The sequence below is a fragment of the Pelodiscus sinensis genome, chromosome 22 (assembly GCF_052426305.1).
Source record: "Pelodiscus sinensis isolate ZL-2025 chromosome 22, ASM5242630v1, whole genome shotgun sequence".
NCBI classification, from domain to species: Eukaryota; Metazoa; Chordata; order Testudines; family Trionychidae; genus Pelodiscus; species Pelodiscus sinensis.
This window is the reverse complement of record NC_143073.1, coordinates 14,194,680-14,219,375: the sequence shown is the minus strand read 5'-3', so window position 1 is coordinate 14,219,375 and position 24,696 is coordinate 14,194,680. Positions and strand designations below refer to the sequence as shown.

Below are 24,696 nucleotides of genomic sequence, written 5' to 3'. Positions count from 1 at the left end.
ACTTCAGTCTGGCAGGGATATATACACACATGCAAAAAGGGGAGTGTTAGTATTAGGGGGAGGACTGGTGCTAATGAGGCCAATTCATTCAGAGTGGACATGGCAAGTTCCCACCAGTTTTTGAAAAGGAGTGAACACCGAAGGGGGAAAATTACTTTTTGACCGTGAGCCAGCTGCTCCCAGTCTCTGTTCAGACCTATTCTGACAGTGTCAAGTTTGCATATGAGTTTCAGCTCTGCAGTTTCACGCTGCCACCAGGTTTTGAAGATCAGTGGTACCCCTACTACTTGAATACTGTATGCAGATGTGGTCACCTTATCTCAAAAAAGATTTCCTAGCACTGACTGCTGCGGCTTTTTCTCCATGCCCTGCCCAGTGGCTCTGAACCTTTCTAGACCTCGGATTGGTCTTGCGTAGCCCCAAGTGTCACCTCTCTTAAAGCCCCCTCGCTTACAGAATCAGAAAGATACAGAAGGTCATGACCAATGTTCCCTCTCATCTATCCCGTCCATGTGTGGATTTTTCCCATACGTGTGTAGAATAAATTTTATGTGCACTGAGGAAGGTGCGGATGTACACCACAAGTAGAAACACAAAGCTAGCGGTGGGCACTCTGCTGGGCAGCATTGGACTCTGCTGAGCGGCTGCATGAACATCCAGCTTCCTGGGAGTGCTGGTCCCAGTGTGCTAGGACAGAAATGGCTGCTTTCTCACTGTGGCCCCATGATTATAAAAGAAATTGATTGGAAGCTAAATGTTGGGCTTACTGCTCAGAGCAAAACCTCCAGAGCAGTCTACTCAATTTGAGTTTGCACTGACTTTGCTAGCACTTACTATGTAGCCTGACAGTAGTGACTGGGGAGGGGGGACTTGGGTCACCACCAGCCATGTGACTCACCCCCCACCCTGGGGAAAGGCAGGACAACCCACCCCTGGCTCTCCCTGATCTCGCTCCACCTTGTCCCCCAATTGAGGCAGACCCTGGGAGTTGCGTTGCTCCTCTTCCTACTGGGGAGTATGGTCCCACCCCTGCTTGAATGAGGCATCAAGAGAGCAAAGCAAGCTGGGGCCACCTTGCTCTGCTTCCCCCCGCCACTGCAAGTGAATGCGCGGTGGTAGGGCTGGGCCACCTCTGTGGTGCCAGGCCTCCCCTCTCCACTTGTCCCCCTGCAGGCTTCTGGCTGGCCCCTCCCGCCTATGGCATTTGGGGGCTGTGATGCCTTGTGCAAGGCCACCAACTCAGTGTGCAGCCCCCGTTCACCAGGCAGAGGCCAGCAGCCCTCGCGGGCTGGAGGACGGAGCAGGGGGCAGCCAAGCAGTGGAAGACTGGAGAGAAGTGTCACTTTCCACTTAAAAGTGCCACTGGCTGGCTGCACAGTGACCTGCTCCTCCTCCAGTCTGCACCTCCCTCCTGGCCTTGCTCCCAGTTGCCAGCTGTCCCGGACCAGACATCTCTACAGTACATTTTTCTGAGGGATAGCGGTGTTAGTATGTAATAGAAAAAACTTCAAAAACAATTAATAGTCCTGCAGCACCTTGCAGACTAACAACCCACTTCTTCAGATGAATGGGCTACGTCTACATTGGCATCCCTTTCCGGAAAAGGGATGCTAATGTGACGAGTCGGAATTGCAAATCCGCGGGGGATTTAAATATCCCCCGCGGGATTTGCGTTTACATGGCTGCCGCTTTTTTCCGGCTCGGGGATAAGCCGGAGAAAAGCGCCAGTCTAGACGCGATTCTCCGGAAAATAAACCCTTTTCTGGAGGATTTCTTATTCCTACTTGCAAGTAGGAGTGGGGGAGTGCGCAAAGTCTCCTGTCGTCCATGCTCCTGGGATGGTAGAGAAACGTTGTGCAGCTCCCCTCCTCCTCCCAGGCCTGGGGGCAGGGGAGTGGCAGGGCCACCATGGGCTGGGTCCACCCACTTGGCAGGCCAGATCCAGCCCGTGGAGGCCCTTTTGCCCACCCCTGCATTAGGATGTGGAATGTAGCTGGTAATCCGCTTAAGGTCTTTGTTTAAACTTCTATCGTAGGTATCAAAGTTGTAAATGAAATTAAGCTCTGAAGCTTCCCTTTCAAGCTGGTTTTTGAAATTGGCTTGTAATAATATGGAAACTTGGAGGTCTATTGATGAGTGTCCTGACAAGTTAAAATGTTCCCCAACAGGTTCTGTGTATTACCTTTTTGAATATCTGATTTGTGTCCATTAATCCTTTGTCATCCAGCCTATATACCTTTCTATATACTTCACCTTTTCACTATATTTTAGCAGTAATGCAAGGGTCTGCAGGGATTTTACCCCATCAGAGGTTAGCTTTAGCAGTAGTGATGGATCCGAACACATGTAATGTCCAGACTGGGTTATAAAAGGAGGGTCAGTGTCTTGTGAGATCTAAAAGGGTCTAAATTGTAATGGCCCAGCCAAAATGACAACCTGATCGAGGAACCAGAAGGCACTGGTGCCTGACTGCAACTTCCCATTTTTCCCATGTCAGGAAATGTGTCCTAATGGGCATCAGGTGATCTTTTCATGCATATTCAAAAAGATGCCCCAATTTAACCATCCAATCAAATATGCGTACCCACAAAAATGTCAGGGTGCAGAAACCAGTTTTTGGCCTGAAGGGTTGGCTATTTCAAAATAACAGACGCTGTTAAGATACAGTTATTTCAAGAGAAAACCCTTCTCTTGAAATAACCCTTATTCCTCATACAATGAGGTTTACCAGTTATTTCGAGAGAAGGGTTTTCTCTCGGAATAACCGTGTCTTGACAGCGTCTGTTATTTCAAAATAGTGCTATTTCGAAATAGTGCCATAATGCAATTATGCAAATGAAGCACAGGATATTTAAATCCTGGCTTCATTTGCAATTTTGAATGTCTTCATTTGCATCCCTCTATCGAAAGAGGGTGCAAGTGTAGACATACCCGTAGATGGTATCATGAGCTTTCGTGGGCCCAATCCACTTCTTCAAATCTCTGGTCATCTGAAGAAGTGGGTTGTGCCCATGAAAGCTCATGATACCATCTACATGTTTTGTCAGTCTTTAAAGTGCTACCAGATCATTTTAAAGATTTTCCTGTTACAGACTAACTTGGCTACCCCTAAAGAACTTTCTGTTAGAGGATTGTCTACCTCAAACCCCTTTCCTTTCCTTGTTCTTTCTAAGGGTATGTCTACACTTGCACCCTCTTTCGAGAGAGGGATGCAAATGCAGCTGAGCGAAATTGCAGATGAAGTGTGGATTTGAATTTCCTGTGCTTCATTTGCATAATCGCGGACCGCCGCTATTTCGAAATACCCTATTTTGAAATAACAAACGCTGTGTAGACGTGGTTACTTTGAAAAAAAAAAAACCCTTCTTTAAAAATAAACGTTAAACCTAATTTTTTGAGGAATAAGGGTTATTTTAAAGAAGGGGTTCTACACAGCATTTGTTATTTCGAAATAGGGTATTTTGAAATAGCGGCGGTCCGCGATTATGCAAATGAAGCGTGGATAATTCAAACCCACACTTCATCTGCAATTTTGCTCAACTGCATTTGCATCCCTCTCTTGAAAGAGAATGCAAGTGTAGACATACCCTAAGTCTTCTGCTATTGTACTCTGCTACCATACTTTCACCTTTCACCAAGATCCTCGTCTCACCAACAGAGAGAGGCTGTTCCTCCACGCCCAGGTTCTACAGGGCTGTGTGTGTGAGTATGGTAATTGTAACTGTATACTTAGACTTAAGTGTATGCTTAGGCTTCATTTATGCTACCCTCCAGGGTGATTGACTCCATTTGTGATCTTGGCCGTGTGTTTTGTATTGTTTGCAATTTTAATACCAATCATAATAAAAATTGTTTTATTTTGGCACTGCCCTCAGTGTAAGTGCAACTGCTGAGGTTCTCCAGATCTGCTTCCAGAAATAGAGCCCCATCGCACGCCACCTCTGTGACTGGGATGGAGGACAAACCTAGAGCTTTATCTAGTCAGATTAGGCGAGCCGGATCCATATCAATCACTTGTTCTTAACCCTGGGTTATGGTGGGAAACAGGCTCATGAACCCTGATAATCTCAGGGATTTGTAGGCTAGGAAGGGACCTCAAGAGGTCACATAGTCCAGATCCCTGTACCCATGGCAGGGTTAAGTCTTAACTAGCCCAAGTGGATGGGAACTTATAGCCCACAGCTGGACCTAGCTCCCCAGCAGAAGCACTGGGCATTTTCTGATTTGCTCCCTGGAAGGAGCACCAGGTGGGTGGAGTGGGGCAAGACCCTGTTCCAGGGCCCTGTTCCCCAGCAGGAGGGGGTAACTGCAGGCAGCAGTGGGGAGGGGACCCCACAGAGCCGTACTCCCCCTCTGTCCAACCACCTGAAAGTTGGGCCCCCACCCAGTTTTCCTGCCTTTCTTTTTACTTGTGTGCGGCCTCCATGGATTTTTTTCTGTGGGTTAATGGCCCCTGATAGAAAAAAGGCCCCTGATCTAGCCCAGCCCTGGTAAGTGTTGGTCTAACTCTAACCTGTCCTGAAACATCTCCAATGATGGAGATTCCACAGCTTCCTTGGGCAATGTCAGGGTCATATGAGAAGAAAGATTGTCTCGTGGATGCCCCCAGGGGTAGTGTGTAATTGTCCCTGATTATTGGGTGGGGGTGCAAACAGATTCTGTCTTGCATTGTCAAAGGGCTCCCTGGGATACTGAACCCAGCCTTTGTGGCTGCTAGCTGTGCCTGGCAGAAAGGTTACACATTGACGGTATAACACTGATGCAGTTAACCTTTGGAACTCCTCGTCACAGAGTGAGTGTGAGTGTGAGTGTGACTTTGCTTTGCAAATAGGAGTACATGCATATCCTACCATTAGACATAATCACAGTTTCAGGTGTGAGAGCAGTACTTACAATTTAAATAAAACAATCAACAACAACAAATTCTTGTGACTGTAGAGTGGGAAGCAATAAAAGTAAATGTTTTTGCTTCAAAAGCAGATGACGAACTATCTGACGCACAGACTGGTGTGGCATGTCTGTGGATGCGTCAAATCGTGGACATGTAAAAATGCTTCCTGCCTTGGTTTGCTGTTCAAGGCTTATGAAGGCAGCTTGTGTGTGCTCACAGAACGTGTGGCTCTTGTTGAATGTAAAAGAGAGATCATCAATGTTATGAATGAATATGAAAGCAAAAATAAGCTAGTGGCATTCTGACCATACAGTGTACCCTGTAAGCTGAGTGCTTGGGAGGCCACACAGGAGAGACTCAAATGCTGCCCAGCTGAGTGCCCACAGCCGGCAGCATGTGTTTCTACAGGTGGTGCACATCCACACATGCGTTGGTGTACACAACAAAATGTATTCCACCCATGGATAGAAAAAAGAGGGACCATTACTGCATGGCACCTGACTCTCTTCTGGGTGGCTGCCCAAGGGCTCAGCTTACAGGGAATGCTGACTGGAAGGGGCTCTCAAGGACCAAGTCTTGAAACTAATTGTTATCAATGAACTGGAAGCCAATATAAAATCCCCCATATCTCAGCAGGGGTGATTGGTCTGGTCCCTTTTGGGGGTGGGTTTCCTGGGTGTTGCGTCCTTAAGCTACATCTACACAGCGGAGCTATTTTGGGATATTTTCGGTATCCTGAAATAGCTATTCTGAGTCATAAGAGAAAGCCCCTTATATCGAAATATAATGGGCTCGCTATTCCGACAGCCCTGTAAACCTCGTTGCATGAGGGATAAGGGACGTTTCAGAACAGCACCTTATTTTGAAATTAATTTTGAAATAACATTGAAATAAGCTGCGCAATTTGCATAATGCAAATAGTGTAGCTTATTTCACGCTAAGTGTGCTGAGCTGTGCTGCTCTGCAGGGGGCAGTAACTCCAACTCTGTGCCTTGGCTGAGGGGACAGTGTTCCCTCTAATTTTTTCTATCCATGTGCAGAATAAATGTTGTTATGTGCACCAAGGCACGTGCAGATGTGCGCCACGAGGAGAAACATGCTGCTGGCTGTGGGCGCTGAGCTAATCAGTTGGGTGGCACTTGACTCTCCTGGAAGGCTGCCCAAGTGTACAGCTTCCAGAGAACACTGCTCTGGGGGAGGCCAGAACTTCTGGCCCAGCAGGCCAAGGTGGTGGGGGCCAGGAAGGCAGGTGTCAGTGGCATGATCATCACACTGAGGAGCAACCCCCAAGGGATTTCTGTGATTCAGCCCATCAAACCCAGAATTAGGGGCCACCAGCTGCCAGCAAAAGGGAGTTTTTTCTGTGCCAGCTGGATGTGAAGCAGCCTGTCAGCCATTCAGACACCTTCCTCTGGGCTTCACTGACTGACAATAGCTGGGGTTGAATCCCCTCAATGTGTCCAGTCTTGACCATCGGATATTTAGAGACGTCCCAGAGCCTCTGTTCCCAGGTCATCCATGTTATCATGGCTCCGTTGCTACACATGACGCCTGAGAAGAGTTATCAAACAAAAGGGAATTTAAGAAGGGATGGAGATTGAAGCAAACAAATGGGAGTGATGGACACAAATGGTTCCAGAGAATACAAAAAATATCACAAAATGCGAGCTCCCCTCATGGCCTTTCCTAGCTAAACAGTCTCACCTCACACCCCAGTTGACTGCAGCAGTGGCTTGTGCCCATGAGCACAGGTCCTGTCCTTCATAAAGCACGGATGCTTCTCAGAGATCTCCTTAGTGACTGGTCCTAGAGTGTTTTTCGCTCCCTGTGAGATACTAAATCAGTCTCTTGTCTTTATTCACCGAAAGGGTGAACCCTTCTCTTCCACAGGGTCTATACTGTGTCTTTGATGGTTTCCCATTGGCTTTTCTGGGTTGATGGCAAGGTTGACAATTGAGCAACACATCACAGAATTGGCTTGCAAGGGAGGGGTGACAATCCCCTCCCACTTGAATGGGCCATCTACACACCACAACCTATGCTGGGGTGACTCACTTTCAATCCAAGACCGTACGGGCATAATTTTCCATATAGTTGTATTATTCCTTAGCTATTACTTGTCCTGAGATCCCCACGATCACGAGTATCAAAATTCCCAAGCATTCTGCAGTGGCCTTGCCTGCTATCCATCCTGGCTAAAGATCAGGAAAGCAATTCATTAGGTGTGGCGAGTGTGTCAGGTCAGACAGTTGATTGCGAAAACCAGCGATTCCCTTGCTAGTTGGCACCAGTGGGCTGCCATCACAGACGCACCGAGCGACACCGTCACACCCTCATATAACAGAAAGGCCAGGGCAGCTCCAGGTGTACAACAAATATATAAGGGTATGTCTACACTACAAAGTTAATTCGAATTAACAGACGTTTGTTCGAATTAACTTTGATAGGCGCTACACAGGCAAACCGCTAGTTCGAACTTAATTCAAACTAGCGGAGCGCTTAATTCTAACTAGGTAAACCTCATTCTACGAGGACTAATGCCTAGTTCGAATTAAGTGGTTCGAATTAAGGGCTGTGTAGCCACTTAATTCGAACTAGTGGGAGGCTAGCCCTCCCCAGCTTTCCCTGGTGGCCACTCTGGGCACCACCAGGGAAACTCTTCTGCCCCCCTCCCGGCCCCAGAGCCCTTAAAGGGGCACGGGCTGGCTACGGTGCCCGTGCCAGGTGCAAGCCTGCCAGCACCCAGCAGCAGACCCTGCACCTGGCATGGCACGAGCCAGCCACCCGCTGCCACCCAGCCCTCCGCCTCTTCCCGGGACCAGGCTGGCAGCTCCCAGGAGCCTGCCCGGGGTCGCAAGAGGTGGGCGCCCTCCTGGTCTAGTGTGGACATCATGGGCCTCATCCACGACCTCCACACTAGGCACAGGAAAGTGGCCGTCTAGGGCAGGATAGGTGCCAGCCTGGCCACCCAGGAGCAGGTTTGCCTGAAAATCAATGTGGTCCAGTGAGACCCCCAACTCTGATCCCTGAGATTAGAACGGCCATACTGGGTCAGACCAAAGGTCCATCTAGCCCAGTAGCCTGTCTGCCGACAGCGGCCAACACCAGCTACCCCGGAAGGGTTGGACCGAAGACAATGACCAAGCCATTTGTCTCGTGCCATCCATCTCTAGCCTTCCAAAACAGAGGCCAGGGACACAATTTCTATCCCCTGGCTAATACCACTCCATGGACCCAGCCTCCATGAATTTATCTAACTTCTCTTTAAACTCTGTTCTAGTTCTAGCCTTCACAGCCTCCTGCAGCAAGGAGTTCCACAGGTTGACTATTTGTGAAGAAGAACTTTCTGTTATTAGTTTGAAGCCTGCTACCCATTAATTTCATTTGGTGACCTCTAGTCCTTCTATTATGGGAACTAATGAAGAACTTTACTTTATGCACCCTCTCCACACCACTCGTGCTTTTATAGACCAATCATATCCCCCCTCAGTCTCCTCTTTTCTAAGCTGAAAAGTCCCAGTCTCTTTAGCCTCTCTTCATATGGGACCTGTTCCAAACCCCTGATCATTTTAGTTGCCCTCCCCTCTCCCACCCTCTCTCTTTCCCTCTCCCACCTCCTTTTCCCAGTCTCCCCGAGTTTTGTTCAATAAAGAGAGTTTCTATTTTTGAACACAAGCGTCCTTTATTTTGTACATGAGGAAGGGGGGCTAGGGAGGGGTAAGTGGAAGGAGGTGAGGGATATATGGGGTACGAGCCCCCGATGGGGAGGACTGGGGTGGCTCTGCAGGCTCCTCGGGGTGGAAGCTCTCCTGCAGCCCCCTGATTGACCCCTCCCCAGATGGCAGCCTGCGGCAAGTGCAGCCGGGCTGATGGCTGAGTTCTGTGATGTGCCAAGTGTGGGCATTCAGTGCACTCCAAGCCAGGACTGCTTTGTTGTCCCTCATCAAGTTAGACAAGCGAGTGGGGAACCCCTGAGAACTGTCTGTCCAGGGTGGGGGTCAGGACCCTTTAAGCACAGCCCTCGGCTAGCCGGAGACTGCAGCTCCACGCTCTAAGTCCTAATCTGATGCCCTGCCGGGACTGCTTCCGGCCAGCCTTAATCTCGGTTCAGGGTCCACTCAATGTGGACATACTAGTTCGAATTAGCAAAACACTAATTCGAACTAGTTTTTTTAGGTCTAGATGCACTAGTTCGAATTAGCTTAGTTCGAATTAACTAATTCGAATTAAGTTAGTTTGAATTAGTGCTGTAGTGTAGACGTACCCTAAAGGCCTAGTAAGATGCTAAAATGACAAACGGTCGGAACTCTCCATTTCTCTCAGTTTTGGATTCGTGGGTACTAAAGCTGTAGCTGCAGTTAACAAACCAAGCCATTGAATAGCTGGCCCAGGCCTCTCCCCTAATAGCTTGCTTACATGTTGGGTTATGGGCCAAAGTCCCTCTAAAGCAGCAGTTCCCAACCTTTGCCAGATGGGAATCCATTTTGACAATTCAGGAAGACTTGATGACCCAAGGCAATTCAAGAACCAGGGGCAGAGCCACCTGGGGAGACACATGGCGACCCTTTTGAAATGTAACGGTGACCCATAGGTTGGGAAACCCTGCTCTAAAGCCATGTCCCTACTTGAAACACTGGAAACTTTCTTCCTCCAATGTAGCACTGTCTACACTAGGGCTTAAGTCATCTAAGTGACTTCTCTCAGGGAGGGTGGGGAGGGGGGATTTTTCACCCCCATGAGAAATGTGACTTTGCTGTTACAGCTTTCCAGAGTAGACCAGCCCTTAGATCAAGGGTGGGCAAACGCCACTCAGTGGGCTGAATCTGGCCCACCTAGGGCTTTGATCCGGCCCGTGCGGCTGTTCCGGGAACGCACTGGGAACACACGAGCCCTTTAAATAGAAGCAGTTGAAAGGGCTCACAGGTTCCCGCAACATCCTGGCAGCGAGCCCAGGAGCAGCGAGCCCCTTAAATAGCAGGACTCGAAAGGGCTCGCAGCTCCCATCTCTGGCTAACGCGATGCCTGGGAGCCGCAGGGGAGGCACGAGCCCTTTCAGCTCCTGCTATTGAAAGGCTCCGCCCCGTCCGTTCGAGGCTCTGCCCGCGGCTCACGACCACTTCAGAAATGTTGGAAGTGGCCCCCGCTCAAAAGTTATTCCCCGCCGCTGGCCTTAGATGGCTTGTTGACCTGAAAGGCGATAGACATCAAGTTTTTTTTTTTGACACTGATGAGTGACAATTCCAGCTGACCTGCTTTATGGTGCTTCCCTTGAGCTCTCTGAGCAAACCTTGTGTGAAGTACAGCTGTGGTCCCATAGCTTGGCTTGAAGGCTACATGGCCGCACTCCCTCAGCTGGCCTTCTCAAAAGGGTCTCAGCAGCTGAACAATAACTGGCTGCAGAAGCTGTGACAGAAAACCTGCATCACACCTCCATCACCAGGCTTAAAAATAAATGGAGGCATCTCATGATGGACTTTCCCCCACTTCTCATTTGCAAGGGAATCTCAGTGACCCTTATGGTCCAGCTGGACAAAAGGTTGCACAACTTTATGCTTCTCAAGTAGTTTTCCTCAGAGCAGGGGAGTGGACAGATTTGTTGGGCACCTGGGCAAGCTTTGTGTATGGGGGAGGGGGACTGGTTCTGTGGTCCTGGAAGGGGCGGGGCTGAGGGCAGCTAACCCCCAGTGCTACCTGGAGCGCGCTGTGCTGTACCCTCCCCCCAGCAGCCCTGAGTGATGTCTGGAATGCACTCAGAGGCACTTTAGCAGTGATTTAAAGGGCCCAAGGATCTGACCATGGCTTGACTCACCAGGCCCCAGGACAACTGCCGCCTTTATTCCCCCATCTGCCCGTCAGTGAGCTTGCCTCTGAATAGAAGTTGATTTTGAAGCTAATCAAAATAAGTTCTATTTGAAACACAAATAATTAAAATCTACACTGGCTCAGTATTCTCCTAGGCTGTGTCTAGACTGGCAAGTTTTTTCGCAAAAGCAAGTGCTTTTGCGGAAAAAGTTGCCAGCTGTCTACACTGGCCGCTTGAATTTCTGCAAGAACACTGACGATCTCATGTAAGAAATCAGTGCTTCTTGTGGAAATACTATGCTGCTCCCGTTTGGGCAAAAGTCCTTTTGCGCAAAAGTTTTTGCACAAAAGGGCCAGTGTAGACAGCTGAGATTTGTTTTGCGCAAAAAAGCCCCGGTCGCGAAAATGGCGATCGGGGCTTTTTTGTGCAAAAGTGTGTCTAGATTGGCACAGACGCTTTTCCGCAAAAAGTGCTTTTGCAGAAAAGCGTTCGTGCCAATCTAGACGCTCTTTTCCGCAAATGCTTTTAACGGAAAACTTTTCTGTTAAAAGCATTTGTGGAATATAATGCCAGTCTAGACGTAGCCCTAGGGTACATCTAGACTGCGGCGATACTTCTGCATACTGGAAATATCCTGAAATAGCAACGCCACGTCTTTAAACGCACCCTCTATTTCCCAAAATAGTGGGTTCATTATTCCAGCGTCCCTGTAACCCTCGTTCCCGGAGGGATTTGTCAGAATAGTGCCTCATTTTGAAATTAAATGTTAAAATAAGCTCTTTTGATCCAGACTCGCAATAAGCTACGCAATTTGTGTAGCGCAGCCCTGCACAATATATGGCCCGCGGGACACACATGGCCCGCAGGGGCTCACTGTGTGGCCTGTGAACAGTTGTGATGGGGCGAGCCCGTCCCCTCACCCATGCCTGCAGATGCCGGTGGCTGCAGCGTCAGAAGCTGTGCTGCCCGGCATGCTCTGGCGCTGCTGCACATGCTCCGGCGGCCCCATGGGCATTTCAAAGGCCGGAGCTGTGCAGCCGGGAAGGGAGGCAGAGTGCGGCTTCGGGAGGCCGGTGGAGGATGCTGGAAGCCGGAGACAGCCAGGCCTCCAGCCGAATGGGGGAACAGAGGCACCCCATGGGGGACCAGCCGGCAAGAGGGCAGTTCAAAAGCCCAGTGGGGCATCCCTCCGGGGAGGAAGCCGCCAAACCGGCTGTAAACCCCGAGGATCAGGCGAAGCGCTCCTGGGAGGTCCCGAAGGACGGCCCCAGGGGAAGAGGGTGCTGGACCAGCTGTGAGACAGGCAGAGGCACCCCGGATTGGGTCAGATGGACCCCCCTTTACCCCAGAGGACCTTGCAGCTCCAGAGGGCAGGCGGCATGTCGGGGGAGAAGAGGAATAGACGCCGCAGGAGCTTTTAATAGTAGTACTAATATTATGAAAATATCCACTTAAAATATGACCCCCAAATACAACAAGCTTGTTGCCGAAAAGAGATGTAATATTTCTCATTAAGCTTGCAAGGTAATTAGGAAAAGTACAAACGTTTTCTTTCAACGGAACAGATGTTTTTCATTTTTCCATGATTCATAAATAAAAATTAAAATAATTATGTTTGATTTAATTGAAAAATTATTAATAAAGTATCCTCCCCCCCCAAACCTACCCTTGCGGCCCACAGCTGTTTTCTTTGGAGTAATATGACCCTCGCTTTTTCCGAGTTGTGCAGGCCTGGTAGCACAAATTGTGTAGCTTATTCTGACAGAAGGGTGCTGTCCATGATAGAGGTGTATGAAATCATGAGTGGCGTGGAGAGGGTGAATAAAGAAAAGTTATTTATTAGTTCCCATAATAGAAGAACTAGAGGACACCAAATGAAGTTAATGGGTAGCAGGTTTAAAACTAATAAAAGAAAGTTCTTCACACAGCGTGTAGTCAACCTGTGGAACTCCTTGCCAGAGGAGGCTGTGAAGGCTAGGACTATAATAGAGTTTAAAAAGAAGGTAGATAATTTCATGGAGGTTAGGTCCATAAAAGGCTATTAGCCAGAGGATAGAAATGGTGTTTCTGGCCTCTGTTTGTCAGAGGCTGGAGAAGGATGGCAGGAGACAAATCGCTTGATCATTGACTTCGGTCCACCCCCTTTGGGGCACCTGGTGCTGGCCACTGTCGGCAGACAGGCTACTCAGCTAGATAGACCTTTGGTCTGACCCAGTATGGCCATTCTTATGTCTAGATGCAGCTTTACACACTGTTTCTCACACTCATTCCCCTACACCCCAGTCTTTGGCGTGAAGTTTTACATCAATTCGGACAGCTTAGGGCAAAAAGGGTAAATTGCATCAAATAAGCTTTTCATGATTAGCCATTTTCCTACATCACTAACTCAAAGAGAAAAAAAAAATACACATTCCATTTTTCCAGTATCAGTCAGTTGATCACATCATGAAGTCTTTTATTGGTTAAAGAGTAACTGCATGGTGAATTTTTTTTTCATGGGTAACAATAATAGGATCAAAGATTATAGAATCTTTTTACAGATGTTAGTTTTCTTTTCATTCCCTTTTCCAGGTGAAGCATGCCTAGGAAAGGTGAGGAGGTGTGGCCTGTCAGTACACTTAACCCTTGCTGGCCAGTACAGTGCCCATCACAGACAGCATTTCCCAAATGTTGAGATTAGCTAGATCTCTTCCAAAATAACCTCCCAAAGGGACTAAATCAAATAACTGGGCATTTTGCTTTGTTCTAAGTCACTTGCTGTGGAATTCTCTCCTTGGCTCATCTGAGACAGTATCGACTCAAACAACAGAACTGCAGTTTGATCATGTGCACTTATTTCCGTTAGTCGCACCATTTGGAGTTTGCTGCTGTTCACGTTATCCAAGTGGAGATTTAAAACCACCACTTTGGTAATCTGTCCAATAGCTTGGCAAACTCTCTCCTGTTGATTGAGGTGCAGGGATGGGGGGGGGGGGGAGAGAAAACAAAATGACAGTAAAGAAATGATGGACATTTGGCTGAAATTTCCCAATAAATCTGAGCTATATTCTGTCAAACAAACCTAATATCCAGTTATATGACCAAATAGCCTTCATGAAAGAGAAGAATCACAGAGGTAGAAGACACTTTACATGCAAAATGAATGTAAAATTCCAGAGCTGGTTATAATTGGTGATTCATAATAAGGATGACTGATTCTCCCATTGCAGTCTCTGCTGATCTATTCAAACCTGCTTCACTAAGCGCTGTTTCATTAGTGTTATTTACAAAAATTTTAAAATATTCAGAACAGGAGAGGGGGGCCTGAGGAGAGACAACCAACCTTCCCTAAAATGGCTTTAAACTCTGAATGACTACACTGTGGTCGGGATCCATCTGAAATCCTCTTCCAAGTCTAGTAATAGAAATGTAGCCATGTTAGTCTGGTCTTGCTGAAACAAAAGACAGGACTATGAAGCACTTTAAAGACTTACAAGATGGTTTAGTAGGTGATGGATGAGCTTTCGTGGGCCAGACCCACTTCCTCAGATCAAATTGTGGAAGAAAAATGCCAATTTTCTTCCACAATTTGATCTGAGGAAGTGGGTCTGGCCCACGAAAGCTCATCCATCACCTAATAAACAATCATGTTAGTTTTTAAAGTGATGCATAGTCCTTTCTTTTCTTCTTCCAAGTCTGTAACCCTTTCATCTCCCACCCTAATGAGTCTGATTTAGGAACAAAGATATCTAAGCACCATTTCCAAGCATAGACAGCCAAGAACACTACCTCACTGAACACTCTGGGAAGTGAAGGACTATGAAGGAGGTAATTTCTGCATGTCTCAGACACAATGTAACAGTTCTGGGGTAAGAGGGAAAGAGAGAATTCCCCCATCTCCTTCCAGCATCACAGAACCTGAAACATAACAATGTTCTTGTTCTTCGTTATATTTAAACATATTTTAAATGAGAAAAATAAATAATCAACAAAATAACTGTTCAGTGCAATTCCAGGGCAACATGAAAACAAGTGGGAGCTAGACACTATGTCCTCTGAGAGGAACTTGATGACCAACATATATTTTGCAGTGGGAGCATCTGTATAAATGTGGATTTGTTTAGATAAGGAAATTTGATGATGGCTAGGTTGGGTCAGGAGCAGCGTTTCCTGTAAACTGTGCACTTTGTGACTGCTTAGGAGAGATTAAAATGTTACCCACATGATAAGCAGAATGTTCACAGCTAAGTTTTTTTCTACTGGTGGTGCACATTTGCACGTGCCTGAGTGCATGTAAAATTTATTCCTCACATGGATGGAAAAAAATTCACACATGGATGGAAAAGACTACAGGGAACATTGTTCAGGAAAATATATACTAGATCATCCCAGCCACTATACATGGCCCATGTCTTTGCTGCAAAAATAGTTGTCTCTTTACATCAAGAAAAATACACAAACTATTCAATGCCTTGAAAACCCCAGTGAGGAGGACTCTTGATGTAGCTAGCTGAAGACACCATTGTCTTCTCCATCTGGGGATGATGTACATTCCTGGTAGAAAGGACATGCACACCCATGTCTCACAGGACAATGCAATCGATCAAAAGGACCAAAGGATCCACCTAAAAAAAAAGGGTAAGTTTCAAAAGGCAAAAAGTGGGCAACTCGCATGGGGGAGCCAAGTGACTACAGTGTGTAAAAGACACAAACAGATAGCTTACAGGGAACGCTGGTAGCAGTGTGCTTTTGCAGCCACTCAGGAGAGAGTCAAATGCTGCCCAGCTGATTAGGAGAGCACCCACAACTAATTTTTTTGTTTCTACTAGTGGTGCACATTTGCACATGCCTCGATGCACATAAAAATTATTCTGCACATGGATGGAAAAGATCAGAGGGAACATTGGTCGCTACCTGGGAATTACCAGAAGAATTAAGATCTTCTGCCAGATCTACACAAGGTTTTTATGGAGTTTATCTCCTTTACGGATTCTCTGATGATAGATAAGCCCTGAGCTCTGAGTAAAGCTTTTCCCACACTCACAACATTCATAAGGTCTCTGTCCTGTGTGGATTCTGTGATGTGTAATGAGGGTTGAGCTCTGAGAGAAGGTTTTCCCGCACTCACAGCATTCATAGGGTTTCTCTCCCGTGTGGACTCTCTGATGAGAGATAAGGGAGGAGATGTCAGTGAAACTTTTCCCACAGGCACCACATTCATAGGGGCGCTCTCCTGTGTGGATTCTCTGATGTGTAGTAAGATTGGAGCTTCGAGTGAAGCTTTTCCCACACTCACTACATTCATAGGGTCGCTCTCCCGTGTGGATTCTCTGATGAGAGATCAGGGCTGATCTCTGAGCAAAGCTTTTCCCGCACTCACAGCATTCATAGGGCCTCTCTCCAGTGTGGATCCTCTGATGCGAGATCAGGGCTGAACTGTGATTGAAGCTTTTCCCGCACTCGCCGCATTTGTAGGGTCTCTCTCCAGTGTGGATCCTTTGATGCGTAGAAAGGTCTGAGCTCTGTGTGAAAGTTTTCCTGCACTCATAGCATTCGTAGGGTCTCTCCCCTCTGTGTATTCGCTGATGTCTAATAAGGGCTGAGGTATGATTGAAGCTTTTCCCACACTCGCAACACTTGTAGGGTCTGTCTTTTGTGTGGATTATCTCATGTCGAAGCAGGGCTGAGCGGTAACTGAAGTTTTTCCCACACTCACTGCATGTATTCTCTCTCTTTTCCCTGAGGACTTTCTCCTGGGACGAGGGCTCTTTGAGATCCTGATGAGTTTCCTGACAAGTAATGGATTTATCCACTTTCTCCCAGGGCTGGATTCCCTGCACTCTCTCTGGCCTGTGCTGATTCTCACAGGCTGCACCCTGCACACCATGTTTGGATACATTCCCTTGGGAGCCTTGCACTAATCCCCTGGATGGTTCCACTCGCTCAGCATCTTCCTGCTGAAGATTCAGCTCCTGGTTCTCACTCCCCATCTTAGCACCTGCTGGGATAGAGAGAGAAACCTCAGAATTAAGGCAGAAAGCAAATCCAAAGAAGTGCAGGAGAGACAGAAATTAAAAAGCAGGGACTGAACTCCTCCAAACTCATTCCCAGAGGGAAGAGGATTAATTGTGCCTCCATATCCCATCCAAACACACACTAGGAAGAGAGGGAGCTACTGCAAGATGTCAATTGCAGTCTGTAGGAAGCCACGCAGGGCTATCTTGAATTCAGAAAGCTCACAAAGGTCTTTCAGGAAATCCCAGCTGTCTACCCTAGGGCACTTACTGATTCTGAGTAAGTTTACTGTTTCTTCACCTATGCAAGGACTTCTCTGGATCTCTCTTTTCACTGAACCCTGGAGCTCTGGGACCCACGGCTCTTCCCCTCCTTCCAGCTGGGAGATCACATCAGGTTTGGAAACAGGAAACCCTGGCAAGGGGAAACAAAACAAGGGAGATCAGATGACACCTACGCCATCTGTCATAAAAACACCTCAGTCCATTTTAAATCAATAAAAAAAATCACAAGACCCAGCTCCCCAGGTGCTCCAAATTACAGTACACTCAGCTTATGAGATTTAATACCCACATCTCTGCTGGGAAACACACAGCTGGACACTCATTACCAAAGAGAGCCCTAAAACACAGAGATGGAACTGCATGTCCCAGAGAGTGAAGACTCTAGATAGGAGACCAAGTCTTCCTGGAACTGCCCAGTTGACAAAGAGGTTCAGAGATAATGCAAGTCTTGGGGAAGCTGGAAGCAACTAGCATTGGCCTGTGGCAGTTTAGTGGAGGGGATGCCATATGAGGAGAGATCAATAAAACTGGGACTTTTCAGCTTAGAAAATAGGAGACACAGGAGGATAGGGAAATATGACAGAGGTCTAATGTGGAGAAGGTGAATAAGAAAGTTATTTACTTCTTCCATAACACAAGAACTAGGAGATACTACATGAAATTAATAGATAGCAAATTTAAAACAAACAAAAGGAAGTATTTCTTCACACAATGCACAATCAACCTGTGGAACTCCTTGCCAGAGGATGTTGTGAAGTCCAAGACTGTAACAGGGTTCAGAAAAAAAAAAAAAGCTAGATGAATTCATGGAGGATAGGTCCATCAAAGGTTATTAGCCAAGATGGCATGTTGAGTAGCCCTGGTCTAGACAAAGCGTTCTAGCTATGTGGATAGATAGGCAATACCAGATGCTAGGAAAGTTACACAAAAAGAAAATGCAAAGTGTAGGCACAGCATAGATAGGAGGCTCTAGGGCAGAAACTTACAACTTGCAGGCTGGATATGGCCCATGGACTGCCTTGATCCACCCCATGATGCTCAGGATTTCTCCCCACCCTGCAGTAGCACAGTGAGCCAGTACTGAGAAAAGAGCCATACTCCTCATGAGCCCAATCAAGGCAAGCCACAGGCCAGATTCAGCTTGCAGGCTGGGAGAAAGCAGTGATAGCTCCCATGGGCTGGGAAACCCAGCCAATGCAAGTGGTAGGAGCGGTGTCTGTCAGTGCAGGGCCACGTGGAGCCACCTGCACCCCTCACAATTTTTTTGAGGCACATAAAACATTTATTCCACATATGGATGGAAAAAATTCACACACAGATGGAAAAGATTCAAGGAAACATTGCACCCAACCCCATACTCCTGCAGCTGGCAAGAGCCCCAGGGAATGGTTCTGCATGGATGGTGCAAACTGCCACAGGTAGTCAGCTCAATACAGCAGTTTTGAGGGCTAACTCATCAGTGGTTTGAGCAGTGGCCTGTTAAACCCAGGATTGTAAATTCAATCCTTGAGGGAGCCATATGGGGCAAATCTGTCAGGGATGGTACTTGGCCTTGCTGTGAAGGCAGGGGACTGGACTCAAGGTCCCCTCCAGCTCTAAGAGATTGGTATATCTCCAATATTTACTTAAATTAATGGGATGAAGTTCTGTGACCTTTGTTATACAGGACCTCAGAGTCAATGATCTGTGAAGCCAGGGAATGGGTTACTTAGGTGCTAAGGCAATGCAGGGCCCAGGACAACTCCACCCCCCTCCTGCCACAGCTACACTCTGCCTCTTCCTCCACCCCATCCCTTCTTCCAAGCCCCTGCCCTCTCCTCTCCCAAGCGATGCCAGGAGCTGGCAACATGGGGCAGAACAAAGTCCCATGTTGCCCAGACCCTGTTGCGTCTGAAAACTGTCCAATGGAGGGATGAATCTCCCTCTTTATAGGTTTTTTGGGGGGGATAATAAAAGAAAAATATACACGCTTCATTTAAATGATTGTATTTTTCAAGAATACAGAGTTATTTTTACAAAGTTAGTTTTTATTTCAGATTTCTTTAAAAAAGGGATTGTTAAAATTTGCCCATTTAATATATATATATATTTTTTTACAAGGGAACTCTGTCAAGTGTATTTTTTTCATCCTTATAAACTTTTATCATTCGCTATGTTTTAACAAAAAAGGGCTACAGTCAATTTGGTTTCCAATAACATTATCTTCTAGATTTCAAACCTTAAGCATTGATTTAGCTGTGCCAAACAGCCCTATTCCAAATTTATCTGTTTTATGTGTTCTGTAAGATTTATTAAGAAGCAATCCTGTTCCCGGTTCATCTGTGTGTTTCTGTCTCATCCAGGTGCAGTTTCTTTCAACAATCACTCAGTTATGTGAATTGGACTTATTTTGAGGATTCTGTCTTATTTCTGTTTGTTGTAATGAGAAGCAATCCCATTTTCCTGGCACATCCCATTTTCCTGGCACAACCAAACCCTGACCTAGCTTTAAATTAAGATCGGAGGAAGCTGCGGATCGACTTTTGGTGGTCCTAGCTCTTACTGTTTAGGATGAATTCTTGAACAGACAACCTTACTCTCTACAATATACAGTAGATCGGGGTGGACAACAGGTTAGAGACAAAGAGCCAAATTAGCAGTGGATAAAGTTCAAAGAGCCACGTATTATATATTTATTTTTATATATCTATCTATAGAAAGATAGATATAGTACGCAAAATGTAGTGATAAAAAAACAACATTACAGGACATTTTGGACAAAAACCAATAAAAAAGTCTCTAGTCACTTAAAAAATTCATGGTGAGTCCATAGATCTTCAGAGAATTTGATAAAGAACAAACATCAAATTAAAAAAACCCAAAAACTTTAAAAATACAGTAATATTCGCACACTTTAAAATAAAAAAAAAAAAAGCATCCCCACCATGTATTTTGAATTTAACACTACTGCCCTATTATGTCCTGTGAGTTTTTTTAAATTAAACTGAACTGAGAAGTAAATTAGCACAATTTGAAATGCCTGTTTCACTCCAGCTTGTTGATGTCTGGTATGGTTTCCTAATTTTTTTTTAAACTTATGAAGATTATGGCTTTTTGTTGGTTCTAAAAGTTCAGGTCTGTCCCAGACTGCAAATATAAGAGGTTCAAAAACAATAAGGGAGAGACTCATATCTCAGAATAATTGGTTCAGCCTGGCAAACAATAGCCTTTGAATTTTCTTTAAAGAAACACAGTTAAACCAGGTACATGCAGATTCTTTTCTTTTTTTGCCCTGGAATTTAAATATGACAGCTAACTTATTCTTCATCCATGAGGACTTTGAGTTTAGGGGATTTCAGCCCCCTTGCCCCCCAAGCCAGGCATTCCCAGCCTCCTGCTCTAACCCAATTCCCTCCCCCACCCCAGAGCCAGCCTCCCCCAACCTAATACTTGGTTCCTGGAGCTGCAGCTGCAGCTGCTGCCATGTGCTTCTCCCTCCAAGTGCTGGGGTGCCATGAGCAGAGTGGCTGGCTGCGGGCAGCCCTGCAATGGTCAGAGCAGGGGGTCTCCACATGCTGTCTTTGCCTGTAGCCACCAGTCCTGCAGCTCCCATTGATCAATGATGGAGAACTGTGGCCCATGGGGGCTTTGGGGCTGGTTCATATGGATGGGGGACAGCATAGGGAGCTGCTGCTTTTGGGGGTGGTTGTGGGGTGGGTCAGGGGAGGAGATGGGCTTGCCTTGGCTCTGCTGCTCCATCCCTGGGGTGGTTGTCTGGTGGCTCCTAGGGTGGGTGGAGGACTTGAACCCATGATGCTGTCCTCCCCAGGTAAATCCCCTATCCCTAGGCCACTCAAGAACCTACCCCATGGCCCTACCTTCAGCAGGTCCACTTATCCTGCCTTCCTAATACAGCAGCCAGCTTCATCCCTGGGACAGCCAGTGTTGGCTGTCCGGCTACTCCCAGGGTGGGACTCAAGCCCCCCCACCCTGCACTCCCCAGGCAAATGCCATATCCCATGGCCACTCAAGAACCCACCTCACCTCCCTACCTTCAGCGGGTCCCTTAGCCTGTGTTGGCTGTCTGGTCACTCCCAGGATGTGTGCGGGGAGGGGGACAGACAGACTTGAACCCAGGTAAATGCCCTATCCCCTAAGCCACTCCAGAACCTAGCCCACCTCCCTACCTTCAGTGGGTCCCTTATCCTGCCTTCCTAATATGTCAACTGACTCCATCTCTGGGGTAGCCTGTGTTGGCTGTCCAGCCACTCCCAGGATGGGCGGGGGGGGGCTTGCATCCCCAACTCTGTGCTCCCCACATCCCCTAGCCCACTCCAGAACCTACCCAACCTCCCTACCTTCAGGGGGTCCCCTCCCATACTCCAAACCTGTTGGTCCAAGACCAGAGTCTTCACCCCAACCCCCTACCCCAGCCTGGTGAAAGTGAATGAGATTCGGGGAGGAAGGGGGATGCAGTGAGTAGAGCGAGGTCTTGGAGAAGGGGTAGAGCAGCGGCGGGGCTTCAGAGAAGTGGGGGAAGGAAGCCAGGCAAGGATATTTGGGTTTGAGGTAGGTCATCTTACATTGCACTTCAATTGAAAAAGCGATCTTGTGATGAAAAAGGTTGGAGACCACTGGGCTTAAGGGGTAACAGAAATCAATGGCTCAGAAGAAAAACTCAGGTTGAAGGCAAAAGGGTGGTAACAAGGTTCAGACAGTTTGTGTGCTGGAGGATCAGTACTGGAGCAAAGGTTGGAGTAGACAGCTTCTCTTTGCTATGGCAGAGATAAACCCACTCATTATCTTAGCACAGAGAAAGTTGTTAGACTTTGTACCATGCCGCTCCCGAACCCTGTTCCCAGAGCGTTCTGTAGTGGGGTGGGCAGAGCGCTAGCGTGTGTGTCACAGGCACGTTGGGGTGATGCTGAGACAGGGCAGAGTTAAGGTTACATTGTGTGGTGATGACTTGAACCTTAACTCTGCATTTTCCCTTCTGAGAACCACAGGGACAGGACTCCTTACCCAGCGAGATCACATTCTCATAGTTCTCCTGCATGACGGCTCTGTAGAGGGCTCTCTGAGCTGGGTCCAGCAGAGCCCACTCAGCCCTCGTGAAATACATAGCCACGTCCTCAAATGTCACCGGCCCCTGAAAGAGCAAGAGCCCAACACTCAGCACCTGCTGCCCCACTCACAGCCCCCAACCAGTCATGTGGGAGAAGAGCCAATAACATGGAAGCTCTGGGTGGCTCATAGTCACCAGCGTCCCACCCCCACCCTGCTCAGAGCATCCAGGAAACACTGGGCATGGGGAGTGAAAGGGACAAAGAGATCCCCCTGGCCTGTCCCAGCAGATCCATCCCAGCCCTACAAGCCAGAGACTGATATAGGAGATGGATCCTCCAGTAGGGTCCCGGCACGGAGCCGTGGTAGGAAACCCAACACCCCTCTCATCGTCAGCAGCTGCATGTTGGTGGCTGGGGCATCTACCCTACACGCCCCTGGTGAGTGTCCCCTTGACATGTCACCCCAGCTTTTGGGGAGGATTGAGCACTGGGCTGTGGTCAGTTTTCCCTGCCTTGCTCGGAGGGCTTGTTTCTTTATTTCCCGCTTCACGCATTAGGGCGTTTTCTCCCCCACTACCCAGAGATTTGTTCTGAGGATCTAAGCTCGGGATGTGAACGGGTAACCGGTTACACAGTAATTGTCACCCTTACCAGGTGATGCTTACTGGTAACCAGTTAACCGGCACCTGTGCGGTGCCCGCAAGTGGGGGCTGGAGCAGCCTCCTGTATGCATGATCCTGCTTAATCAGTCAACTGGTTAAACATTTACTCAATTAAGTTATGAAATGGGATTTTACATCCCTAATCTAGGCCCAAGTTAACGAGCCCCTACAACTTTGTGACCCTTCCCTTTCCTCACTCAGTTTCCTAACACCCCAGGACTGGCCACCTCTTCAGTGTTTTCTGCCCCTCTCCCTGCAGCTGGAAAGCCTCCCGTCCCCAGCAACTCCCTGACTGTCCCTACCTGTAGTGGCTCCGTGGCAGCCATGTCCCTGCCCTGTCCCGTGGGAGGACGGGCTGAGTCGGAGCGAAGCGCGGACGTCCGGCGTCGGTCTGCAGCCTGGCAGGGAGAGAGGGGCGATGGGGCAGGTGTCAGAGCAGGTTTGAGTTGATTTCACACCAGGGTCCCCTGGCCAGGTTCCTTCCCCACAGACAGGGAGGGCCAGGGCAGCCAGGCTGGGAACATGCCCCATCCCCTGTCACAGCGCAGACCTGGCCCCTCCTGCCCAGACAGCTCCAAGCCCCCCTGGGAACCGAGTGTGAATCCAACCCGGGCAAAGAGCAGACCCAGAGAACCGGGGGGGGGGGGGGATGTCCCCAGGCCAGCGCCCTTCTGCGGGGGGGGGAACAGAGTCCGGGGCTGCCCCCCGCGGCTTCTCACCTGGCTCACAGGACAGTGGCACCGGGCTGGGACCCCCACGTCTCCTAACGCCTCTTCCCTCGTGTCTGGCCCGGCCGAGAAGCGGGGCGTCCCCCTCCCCCACCGCTTGGGGCTTCCCGGGGGCGAGACGCGCTTTCCCCGGACAAGCCGGTGGCCGAAGGACCCTTCTGGCCCGAACCTCCCCGCGGGGCCGAGACGGGGGAGGCGGCGCAGAGTCACTTTCCTGCCCCGCCCCAGGGCCCCTCACTCACCGGCCGCCTCCGGCTCCAGCGGAGTCCGGGCCGGTTTCTGGCCGGGGACAGGCCCGGGCGGGCGGGCAGGGAAGGGTCAGTCCCCACCCGGACCCCGCTGGGGGGGGGGCAGCAGCGGCCTCTGGCCGGTCCCAGCCTCGGAGCTGCCGCTCTCGGCTCTTTGTTCTCCCCCCGCCGGCTCCTGCCGCCTCCTCCCAGCGCCGCCCGCCCCCAGCGCCAGCCCCTTCCTGTGCCCTGCAAACCCCGCCCGGGCTGCAGCGCCTGGAACCGGCTCCTGGGGGGGGGGGAGCAGGGAATTGACTACAAGAGACCCCTCCCCCCGCGCCTGCTGCCCTCCCCCCCGACAGCCCTGGCTCTGGCTCACAGGACAAGGGGCCCGATCCGGCTTCGGGCGAGCACGCGCCGCCTGGGAACGGGCCGGGGGTCAAGTCTCCCACAGCCAGAGGGGGAAGGGCTAGACCCGGAGAGAGACGCTGGAAAGGCACCGCTGGGAACTCCCGGCCGAGACAGGCTCCAGCTGGACTTCGATCTGCAGCGCCGAGCATCAGCTGGGCCACACAGGTCAGACCAAAGGTCCATCTAGCCCCGTGACCTGTCTGCCCATTGGCACTGACCATTTGTGTTCCGAAAAGAGATATTGACGGAGTTGCTTCTAACACATCTACTGTTAAACAGTCGCTCTAAAAAACCATCCTTGTTTATACATTTATTCAATAAAATATGTTTGAGCTTAATTTAAAAGTGGCAGAAAAAGGTAGATTCATTTTGAAGAAAAGGGTTTTATAAACAGACCCCTGTCCTTTCACAGCCTGCACCACTCCTTGTTTCTCCTAACCTCCCCACCACGTGCACCCCACAGCAGTCATCCCCCTTCCCCACCCATTTCCAGAAAGCCTGTAGGGGGGAAGCTCATTTTCCCATGCCATGCCATGCCCCTGGCTCCTCCAAGGGCAGTCGGAGCCGAGCTGGGACCGGCGCTCCCTTTGGCTGCTCCCCTACAAGAGAGGCCCAAAGGGGATGTTTAGATGGCATGCTTTCTATGGTTCC

At 48.9% G+C, this 24,696-nt stretch overlaps 1 protein-coding gene across 2 annotated transcripts; it reads right to left on the bottom strand.

Moving 5' to 3' along the window:
* Positions 1 to 12,365: 12,365 nt before the first annotated feature.
* LOC102455175 (uncharacterized) lies at positions 12,366 to 23,784 on the bottom strand. Of its 2 annotated transcripts, none has more exons than XM_089772487.1 (5): positions 23,650 to 23,784; positions 22,982 to 23,077; positions 21,974 to 22,100; positions 16,959 to 17,102; positions 12,366 to 16,674 (listed from the first exon to the last, which is right to left on the bottom strand). In XM_089772487.1, exons 2-5 carry the CDS (start codon positions 23,003 to 23,005, stop codon positions 15,626 to 15,628), a joined length of 1,344 nt encoding a protein of 447 aa, XP_089628613.1. In that variant the 5' UTR covers positions 23,006 to 23,077; positions 23,650 to 23,784; the 3' UTR covers positions 12,366 to 15,625. The 2 variants fall into 2 exon arrangements, with proteins under 2 accessions (XP_089628613.1, XP_089628614.1); XM_089772488.1 differs by having other exon boundaries at positions 16,989 to 17,102.
* Between the last annotated feature and the right edge of the window lie 912 nt (positions 23,785 to 24,696).